We start from the raw sequence: 10,651 nt of genomic DNA, 5'->3' as shown, positions 1-10,651 counted from the left end.
AAACAGAAACCAGAGATGGTATTACAGGTATTGGTGATAACTGATGAGTCCGTTTAAACGATAGAGTTTTGTTATGTTTTGTTTTCTGTAAAGGTATCTGAGCAGAAACCAGAGATGGTAGTTACGGGTATCGGTGATACTGATGACTCCGTTTAAATGATAGAGTTTTGTTATGTTTTGTTGTCTGTAAAGGTGTCTAAACAGAAACCAGAGATGGTATTACAGGTATTGGTGATAACTGATGAGTCTGTTTAAACGATAGAGTTTTGTTATGTTTTGTTTTCTGTAAAGGTGTCTAAGCAGAAACCAGAGATGGTAGTTATGGGTATCGGTGATACTGATGAGTCCGTTTAAACGATGGAGTTTTGTTACGTTTTGTTTTCTGTAAAGGTGCGGAGTGCGGGGCGGCTGATCCTGGCTCAGAGGGCCTGTGACATTTGGTCCTTGCTTGGCTCATGTGCACAAAACAGCCACCGCTGCTCCAGGCACCACATCTTCCCCCCCTTTGATCAGAGTAGAGGACACAAAGGATGGCTCCTTTATCGCCTCAGAAAGGAGCCCTGGTGGCCCCTGGTGAAAGCTCTCAGCTGCTAATGAGGTCAGAGGTTCCAACCCACCGAGTGGCTCCACAAGAGACAAACCTGGGGCTCTGTTTCCATCAGAGTCTCAGCCATGGAGACCGACCCCGTGGGGCAGCTCACCTCCATCATGTGGGGTCACTGTGAGTCAGAATTGGCAGCAGTGGGCTTGGCATGTTTTTCTTTTTGTTTTTGATGGCACGCAGGACTCCGCAAGTAGAGCAAACTATTAACACACAAGGCCAACTGAAAGATTGGGGGTTCAGGTCCACCCAGCGTCGCCACTGGAGACTGGCGATCTTCTCCCATAAAGATGACAGCTAGGAAACCATATGGGGCAGTTCCATTCTCTCACATGGGGTCACTGTCAGTCGGGATTGACTGGGGCAGTTCCGTTCTGTCACAGGGGGTCACCGTGAGTCGGGATCGACTGGAAGACAGCTAACAAGACAACACATTTCTCAGAAGCCTCCAGCAGTCTTTATCTCAGACCCCTGTGGCCACCCCTGAAACAGTTGCTGCCAAAGGCAGTGCGTTTACCAGGCGGGCCCAGTGCTCTCTTGGAGCTCGGGGAACAGGGTGCCTCTGAGCTCTGCGTAACAAGGGGCAGCGTCTTCCGCCACCGAGGGGTGTATGGCCCGCAGGACGGCACGGATGGCCAGGAAGCCCGACCTCTGTCTCCCTTCCCTTAGATGCGCTGCAGGCGTCGGCCCAACAGCGACCGCGTCTCCCTTCCCCTTGAGTCTGCAGCGCCCGGCACAGTGCCTGCTTGCACCGAACAGCTGGCCCACCCTCTGTTGTCCGCGTGCCTTCAGGAAAAGCCTGAGCCGGGCGAGTGGGAGCACGTCCCAGATTTGCTAGTTCGATGACCAGGCTCAGTGAAGACATTAGCAGATACAGAAGCCTTTACAGAGAAGAGAGGTCAACGGAAAGTGCGTTTATGAAATGGAGTTCGCTTGCAAGGCTGGGTCTTACCACGTCTGAGTGGACGTGGAGCAGTTGCCACTTCCTTCCCCAGGGCTTACGAGCCACCCATCTAACCTGCGAGGGCAGCATCTTCCCAGGGACTGGCGTGAAGGCCTCACAAATACGTAGCCCTTGGAGTCCAACTTCCTCCTTCCTGAAAATGAGCACCTGCCTCTGGCGTGTGTTTCGGTGGCCGTCACGGCTCAGGCATTTCCTGTGGGGATTTCCTTGATGACACGCCATTTCCTTCCCTGCTCCCAGACTTGCCCAGACCTGAGCTTGTCTGAACACTTGGCCACGCTCACTCTCCTTCTCACCTATTACGAGCATCTTGGGCCTTTTAACTCCATGGGGTCCTTCCTTGACTTCTGAAAGATCAGTCTTAATAGAAAAACTGGAAGCAAAGGGCTTGGTGCCTGTTACTGCATCAAGCCATTGTACCTTTTTCTTTTATTCACTTTTCCTTGCGATTGGGTGGAAGTGTACAGGGCACACTGGTTTTCCATTCAATAATTCTTACGTATTTTGTTTCGTGACATTGGTTGCAGACCCCTCAATGCAAGGGCTCTCTTCCGACTTCCTCCCAGCGGTTTGCGTTTCCGTTTGTCCGTCTTTTCCGTCCCTTCCTCCTTTGGAGCTCTATCCTGGGTCAGACACTGCCCTCTTGATCTCGTAGGTTGGTTGTTCTGAGGAGCATGTACTTCCCAATCTGTCTTTGGCTGAAAGTTGAGCCACCGGGGTGAGTTCAGTTCCCAGCCTGAAGGGTGTCTAAGGGCCGTAGTCTCAGGGGCTCCACCAGTCTCTATCAGACCAGTGAGCCTGGTCTTTTTTAGGATTTTGAATTTTGTTCCGCATCCCCCCACCCCACTCTACTCAGGACCTCCTAGTGTGACCCCCGTCAGAGTGGTCAGCAGTGGTAGCTGGGCACCATCTAGTTCTTCTGGTCTCAGGGTCATGGAGGCTGGAGGGCACACAGTCCATTAGACCTTTGGGCCAAGTATTTCTCCGTGGTTTTGATTTTCTTCATTCTCCTTTGCTTGAGATGAGGAGCAATCTATAGTTGCCCCTTACAGGCCTGTTTGCAAGCTTTTAGGACCCCCGTCACTGCTCAGCAAAGGAGGACGTAGAATGGTCTTTGTGGACTGTGTTGGGCCAGTTGACGTAGCCGTCCCCCTGGACTATGGCCCTGAACCCCAGGCCTGTGGTGCAGCCCCTCAAGGTGGTGGGTCACGGCTGAGAAGTCTGCGTGAGTCTGGCCCCGTGTGCAGCACTCTCTACATTCCTGCTCCATTTACGTATTTGCAGCATATGTCAGTACAGACGTAGCAACAGCCTCTGTCAACCCTAAATGTATTCCTGGCCATCGTCCCCTTCCCCTTCCCACCGCTATGCACTTTGTGTCTACATGTCCAAGCCATCGTATCTTCAAACACCCTTTTGTTGTCCTTGGAGTGTCTTCCCCGACTCTCACCTCCTGCTGCGTTTCCTCTTAACGTCCCTACAGGCTCTGTCTTGCGTGTTTCCTGAGTGCCGTAGCCTTGGAAGCAGCAGATGGAGATTGGGGAAAGGGCTGAGTCTAGGTTTAGCCTTGCTGCTTACAAGCAGTAATGAGGCCTGGCACAGAGTAGGCTTTCAGTAAGTATTGACGGGCAGGATTAGTGACACATGGCAAAAGGGTGACATTGTCTTGTGCTGCAGAATGCAGAGACGTTCTCGGGATCTCTTGAGATAGAGAGCGTTCTGAGCCCACACATTTCCTGTGCACATGTGTACCTGCATGCACACACACAGAGATACATAGATGATGGATAGATGGTGGCTAGATAGACAGACAGATGAGAGGGACAATGAGATGGACAGATACGTGATAGATGGTGGACGGATGGATGGACGGATGGGTGGATGGGTGGATGGATAGAAAAGGGTGGGTGGATGGAGGGATTGATGGATGAGTGAATGGATGGATAGATGAATAGAAATGGGTGGGAGGATGGATGGATGGATGGGAAGATGGATAGATGATAGGTGGATGGATGGATGGATGGAGGGATGGATGGATGGTTAGGTGGATGGGTGGTGGGATGGGAAGATGGATACATGATAGGTAGGTGGATGGATGGATGGATGGATGGATGGATGGGAAGATGGATGGATGGATGGATGGGAAGATGGATGGATGGATGGGTGGATGGGTGGAGGGATGGATGATAGGTAGGTGGATGGATGGATGGTTAGGTGGATGGGTAGAGGGATGAAGGGATGGATAAACAGACAGAGAGATGGACAGATGATAGGTAGGTGGATGGATGGATGGATGGGTGGGTGGAGGAATGGATGGATGGGTGGATGGATGGATGGATGGGTAGGTGGAAGGATGGGTGGATAGGTGGGAAGATGGGTGGATGGGTGGATGGGTGGAGGGATGGAGGGATGGATAAACAGAGATAGACAGATGATAGGTAGGTGGATGGATGGATGGATGGATGGATGGGTGGATAGGTGGGAAGATGGGTGGATGGGTGGAGGGATGGATGGGAAGATGGATAGATGACAGGTAGGTGGATGGATGGATGGTTGGGTGGATGGGTGGAGGGATGGATGAACAGACAGACAGATGGCTGCTGGCTGCACGCATGGATGGATGGTTGGAGAAATGGATGGATGGATGGATCGAAGGATGGCTGGAGGGATGCACAGACGAGCAGACAGACAGAGAGATGGCTGGCTGGCTGCATGCATGGATGGATGGATAGATGAATAGACAGAAAGATAGAAAGGTAGGTAGGTAGATGAGAGAAAGATAGATACTGAGATAGACAGATACATGATGGATAATCGATGGATGGAGGGATGGATGGATAATAGATGGATAGGTAGAAATGGGTGGGTGAATGAATGGATGGACAGAGATGGATAGTTGGCTGCATGCGTAGATGGATGGATGGATAGATAACTATACACGTGGATGGATGGACAGACAGATAGGGATGGATGGCTGCATGGATGCATAGACAGACATGCATAGAGAAACGTGGGTGTGATATGTGAGGTCTGGCGACATTGCCAGAGCTATCGACGGGAAGGAAAGATGTCTGGATCCTCTAAGCAGAAGCCCTCCGGTGGAGAGCACGTTAGAATGCCCAAGGTCAGAGATCCACTCAGCTTTGCTCTGGGATTTGTGCCAGCAGAGTTCATCAAACTCCAGGGAACGTTCTCAAAGCTAAGTCCACAAGAGATCGCTTTACAGTTGAATGTACTGATTTACTAAGTTCAGAGGCAGGTGGGTCTGCCAGAATCGTTGGTTTCACCATTCATTTAAGCCACTTCTTAGGAAGCCCACTGAGGAGATCACATTAATCAATCAGATTGCCGCTTCACGAGCAAAAGTTTGGAACAAAGGGAATGTTCCCATGAAGCTAGCTGAGCCTAACGAGTGCCCCTTTAATTAATTACTGTGGGCAGCCAGTACTTCCTGAGAACTTCCCCCCATCGCCATGGGCTGCTCTGTGTGTTGGAGTTGATGAGCAGGGTTGCCTTTCATCCTCAGACAATGGGACTCCTATCCCATTTTGCAGATGGAGAATTGTCATGTAGACGAGTCCCTCAAGACGGTAGCCTCTGTCCGTGCCCGTTCCGGGCGCTCTCTGTGTGGGGCTCACATTGGCTCTGAAGACAGCGCTGCCCAGCCATGGAAGTGGGCTGTCAAACTGCTGGCTGTCTCCACTCCACACCCAGCGCCACCCCGGGACTCATCAGTACAGCCCGGGCAGTGTGCACGCGGTGGGGTCGTTCCCAGGGATACACACACCCTGCTAGGATGCAAGCCGAGCTCAGCGTAGTTCGAGCGTTAACTGAGAAAACGTGTCGCAGCGTTACTGGGCCAGGCGGAAGTGAAGCCAGGGTTTCCGGCGAGCAGCCGTGGTGTGCGCGGGGTGCGCCCGGGAAGTCCTGCCACGGGTGCCACTCGGGCCAGAACCAGGACCGAGTTCTCCTGGTTGGGGACCGTGGGCTCAATTCCCCTTCCTCGTGACCCCATGTGACGGAGCGGAACTGCCCAGCGCGTCCCAGGTGGCCATCTTTACAGGCGCAGACGGCCCAGTCGTTCTCCCACGGACCCCAGCCGAGCGCTTAACCGCTGCACCACCAGGGCTTTTCAACTCATTTATGGAGCTGTGTGGAAATCACATTAAGACTTGACTGAAAAAATGCACCAAATTATAGGTGGTGGTTGGTGTTACGTGCGGTGGAGTCGGACCGACTCATAGCGACCCCTCCTTGGGTTTCCGAGGCGGTATCACTGCGGAAGTAGATGCCCAACGTTCCTTCCGAGGAGTGGCTGGTGGGTTTGAACTGCCAGCCTTCTGGTTAGCAGTCAAGTGACTTAGGCACCACACCACCATATATATATATATATATATATATATATATATATATATATATAAATACATGATATTTTATATGCACATGATAGTTTGTGTATACAAGAGATTATGTACACATATTTATATATACACACAAGATACAATAGATACAAATACATCCTATATAGGATGTTTTATCTATGCATATTTTTACATATTTACAAGATATTTTTATATGTATATTCATGATCTTTTATGTATATATGAAATATTTTATGTAAACAGTATATTTTATTTATATTCAAGATATTTTATGCACACATGATAATTGGTACATATACAAGGTGGTGGTGGTGGTGGTTGTTATGTGCCGTCAAGTTGGCCCCAACTCATAGCGACCCCTCCTTGGGTTTCTGAGGCGGTATCACTATGGAAGTAGATTGCCCAACCTTCCTTCCGAGGAGTGGCTGGTGGGTTTGAACCGCCAGCCTTCTGGTTAGCAGTCAAGTGCCTTAGGCACTATGCTACCAGAGCTCCTCATATACAAGATAGTGCCTATCGTATACACATGCTCTCGTACGTGCACAGGACTTATAGATACAAATATATATTTTATATACACATGACATGTCACATACACATGTTTTATGTACTCACGTGACATTTTATACGCACATACAAGATAGGTAACATATACGATGTTTTGTATACATGCGATGTTTTGTACACGCACACTGTACACAGGTGTGTGTATTTTGTTTGCACTCATGGATATTTATTTTCGCCTGTGGGTTAGGACCCAGTGTTCTTGTCAGGTACCATGTTGCTCACGTTGTCCTGGTTTCAGGAGCCGTTGAGGGGCCCCAGGGTCCTTTGCACATGTCTTTCTCGACCCCTGCCTTTTCTTTTCGTTCTTAAAGACATTCCTTACTTCCTGGCCCTACCAGAGGCTCATGATATATTTTCCTTCCCCCCAGTGATTTTTTAAAACGTCATTTTCTTTTTGGTGAAAGGGTGTCTTACGTTTCTGAGGGAAACACAGGGGCACCCCCAAACACCGCGTGATCCGGGAGCTGGCGACGGCTCCAGCTTTCCCCAGAGACGCGGCTCCGTTCCTCTCGGCACCATCCGCCCATCGCGCACGTGCTTCTTACGGTTTCCGGGACCGGTGACGAGTGCGGAAGCGCCACGGACCCGCGGTGCCCAGGTCCGGGAACGCGCGGCGCATTACGTGAGAACGAAATAAAAATAGTACCTTCTCTTCCGGTTTCTGAGCACACAATTTCAGTCACCTACTAAGTTGTAAGATGTAAGTATTTATTAAGTGGTTGGAGCTAATTACTTAATAAACAGAACTCTTAGATGTGTCTAATGGGCTAAGAGCACCATGAAGAAATTAGCTGAATTACTCACTCTGCTGTTCATGGAAAAAGCTTGGGAACCTCTGTCTTAAGTAGTGATTATTTTAGATGCTCAGGACCTTATCTCCCCTTTACAAATATCTGGCTTTCACGGTTTCTCAGATAAACATCTGGAGCCTCGACAGAGTCACGGTCTCCACACGTTGTCCCGGTTTACTCCTCCCCTGAGGATTCCCACCTTCCTGCTTCTGAGCCCATGCCTTTTTGTTTCTCCCCAAAGTTTCCACATTGTTATTTCTTGTTTTCTTTTGTTTATGCATGTATGTGTTGTGCAGGTACAGGCTGTGCACATATGTGTGCACACTTTTGTATGTGGATCAGAAACCTACTGCCGTGGAGTCCATTCTGACCCACAGTGCCCCTAGAGGACAGAGGGAACTGCCCACAGGGTTTCCCAGGGTGTCAATCTTCACAGAAGCAAAGCCCAAACCACACCCACTGCCGTGGAGTCCTTTCTGACCCACAGCGCCCCTAGAGGACAGGGTGGAACTGCACTATGGGGTTTCCTAGGCTGTCAATCTTCACAGAAGCAAAGCCTAAACTGGAGTCGATTCTGACTCACTGCCCCAGAGAGTTTTCTAGGCTGTCAATCTTAACAGAAGCAGACTGCCTCATCTTTCTCCTGCGAAGTTGCTGGTGGGCTCAAACCGATGACCTTCCTGTTAGCAGCCAGGCACTTAACTATCAGGCCACAAGGGCTCCTTATCTTGGTGTATTTGTTGTTGGGTGCCTTTTTGTAGATTTCAACTTTTAGTGACCCCACGAGGCAGAAGAACTCCCCACGGGGTTTCCGAGGCTGTAATCTTTATGGACACAGATCAGGAAGTCTTTCTCCCACAGAGCAGCTGGCAGGTTTGAACCTCTGACCTTGCAGTTAGCCACCAGTCACCTAACCACTGCCTCACCAGGGCTTCTCATTTCAGCGTCTGGGAGCTGAGGAGCCTTGGCGTTCTGGACTCGGTGTGCATGGAGGGCGTGACAGCTTCAGGGGCAGGCGCTATGGTACAACGTGAAGTCCCACGTAACCGCATGCCTGCCCCCTGGCCTCGCTTACTTACTGGTGTGAAGTAGATTTGCCGTCTTGTTTGAAACCTAGCTTGACTTTGAATGTAGTTTCACCTTTTTTTTGTTTCCCTCTTGACTTGTAAAATACCCGATTCACAGCCATATTGTCCAAAATAACATTCTCTTTCAAATTGGTTGATCCTGGGTAGTTCAGTATCTTTGCAACAAGAAAATTTTCAGATATTGCTATTATCTTTGATTAAAGCCTATTTTATAATCCATCTAAGAAGGATAGATTATTTGAAATTGAATTATTTCAAACCAAGTAAGTTCATCGTAGATGTATTTTAACCCATGACTTTAAAGAGACCCTGTCTTGCACTCAATTGTAGGAGGATATCGCTGGCCACTCCCCGACAGCTGTACAAATCCTCCAACATGACTCAGCGCTGGCAGAGAAGGGAGATTTCAAACTTCGAGTATTTGATGTTCCTCAACACCATTGCAGGTAAGCCCTCTTCACTCTTTAACCTCGTGTCCTGTTTATGTTGGTCATGATTTCTGTAACATGACTTGATGGAATCCCTCTTTCTCTGTGGAGCTCAAATCCAGCATTGGAACCGTTGGTGCCCGCGTGTCCCAGGCAGGAGGCACATTGTTGAAGGGGCATTCCTCGCGCTCTGCCGTTCCCGCCACTGACTGCTTTGGCTGACGGTTTACGAGAGGCCACAAACCGTCAGCAGTGAGTGTCTGGAAATAATCACGGAAAATGTAATCCCACCGTTTTTCATTCCAAGCGGTTGCAGCCGGACAGGAGATGACAACAGGCTGCCTAGTGTAGGTGGCACCTGCGTTATGGCATGAGAGGGGTACAGCTTCTTTTTTCTCCCTTAAAGTCGTCAAATGGAAGTATAAAATCAGATTACGTTTTCTAAGTGATGAGGAACTGCCATCAACCTCGGCAGCACCTTAAATAGTTGGTCAAGAAAACTCAATTTGGCAACAGGAAGGGTAAAAAGTAATTAGAAATGTTGAAATCTTTTTGCATTTTAATAATTTAATCCATATTGTACCATGAGCTCCTTTGCCAATAGGGTGCTAGAGGTGCAATCAAAAACAACACTCTCTCCTCACTCATCAACATGGTTTGGTTCCAAAGATCAGGTCACTAGGGAAAACTCAGCATTATGTGAAGATGGAGGGTGACTGCATTGTTAACGCGACTGCCTGATCACGCCATTGCATAACTGCCCCATCACTGACATTCACGGCCCAGGCACGCTGACAAACGACCTTGACTGTTCCTCTCACCTGGCACCCTGGCGTTACTTACCTCCAGATGTATGTCATTAATGCACAAAATATTCAGTCAGTAGATTTATTATTGTTGTAAATGTGAAATGTCAGATAACGGGATAGTGAAGTGAGGAGTAGGTGTGTTTTATTTCCTATATTTAATTTAATATGTTGTTGTTGTTGTTGTTATGTGCCATCGAGTCAGCCCCAACTCATAGCGACCCCTCCTTGGGATTCCAAGGCAGTATCTCTACGGAAGTGGATTGCCCAACCTTCCTTCAGAGGAGTTAAGTTAGCACTTCTGGTTAGCAGTCAAGTCCTTGGGTTTCTGAGGCGGTATCACTACGGAAGTAGATTGCCCAACCTTCCTTCCGAGGAGTGACTGGTGGGGCCTGCTTGATGGCACCTAACAACAGCAACAAATGGTTCTGTTGTGTAAGTTGGAGTACCACTGTTCTAGCCCTCTGTAATCCAAGTATGAGATTAAGATTTGCTTATAAAAACGTTGAGATCATGTAAGCAGGTAGACAATAAAGTGCCCCTGCACCTCTGTGCACTTGAAGTAAGTACAAACATGAAGAGAGACTGAATCATGGACAGATAGAAACAATTTACTTGTAAGGGAATCTGCCCTAAGGAGTTCACTGTGTATGGTGAAGACAGACATGAAAGCAAATAATTTCTGTACAGAGTGTCTAGATGCTTGAAGGGAGGTGTCACCAACTCCACCTGCAAATGTCAGTGCCTAAGGCACTTGACTGCTAACCAGAGGGCTGGCTGTTCAAACCCACCAGCCACTCCTCAGAAGGAAGGTTGGGCAATCTACTTCCATAGTGATACCGCCTGGGAAACCCAGGGAGGGGTCGCTATGAGTCAAGTCAAGTCAATGGCAGTGACTTTGGTTTGGGCTTTGCTTCCAGTGGGTGTGGTTTGGGCTTTGCTCCCATAAAGACTGACAGCCTTGGAGACCCTGTGGGCAGTTCCACTCTGTCCTCTAGGGGCGCTGTGGGTCAGAATGGACTCC

The 10,651-nt window shown here is 49.1% G+C and overlaps 1 protein-coding gene across 1 annotated transcript in view; it reads left to right on the top strand.

The window, feature by feature from the left end:
• Positions 1-10,651, top strand: part of NBEA (neurobeachin) — a gene marked incomplete at its 5' end in the record, with an annotated part of 985,874 nt that overhangs the window by 855,703 nt on the left and 119,520 nt on the right. Inside the window, one exon of the mRNA XM_042782600.1 lies at positions 8,724-8,839. Within this exon, the coding sequence (XP_042638534.1) occupies positions 8,724-8,839 (116 nt within the window). The remainder of the gene's footprint in view (positions 1-8,723; positions 8,840-10,651) is intronic.

The sequence above is a fragment of the Orycteropus afer genome, unplaced genomic scaffold, assembly GCF_000298275.1.
Source record: "Orycteropus afer afer isolate SDZICR_OR568_19922 unplaced genomic scaffold, OryAfe1.0 scaffold00384, whole genome shotgun sequence".
In the NCBI taxonomy this organism is placed as follows: domain Eukaryota; kingdom Metazoa; phylum Chordata; class Mammalia; order Tubulidentata; family Orycteropodidae; genus Orycteropus; species Orycteropus afer.
Note: the sequence above shows the minus strand (reverse complement) of the source record. Positions and strands in the feature narration are given on the sequence as shown.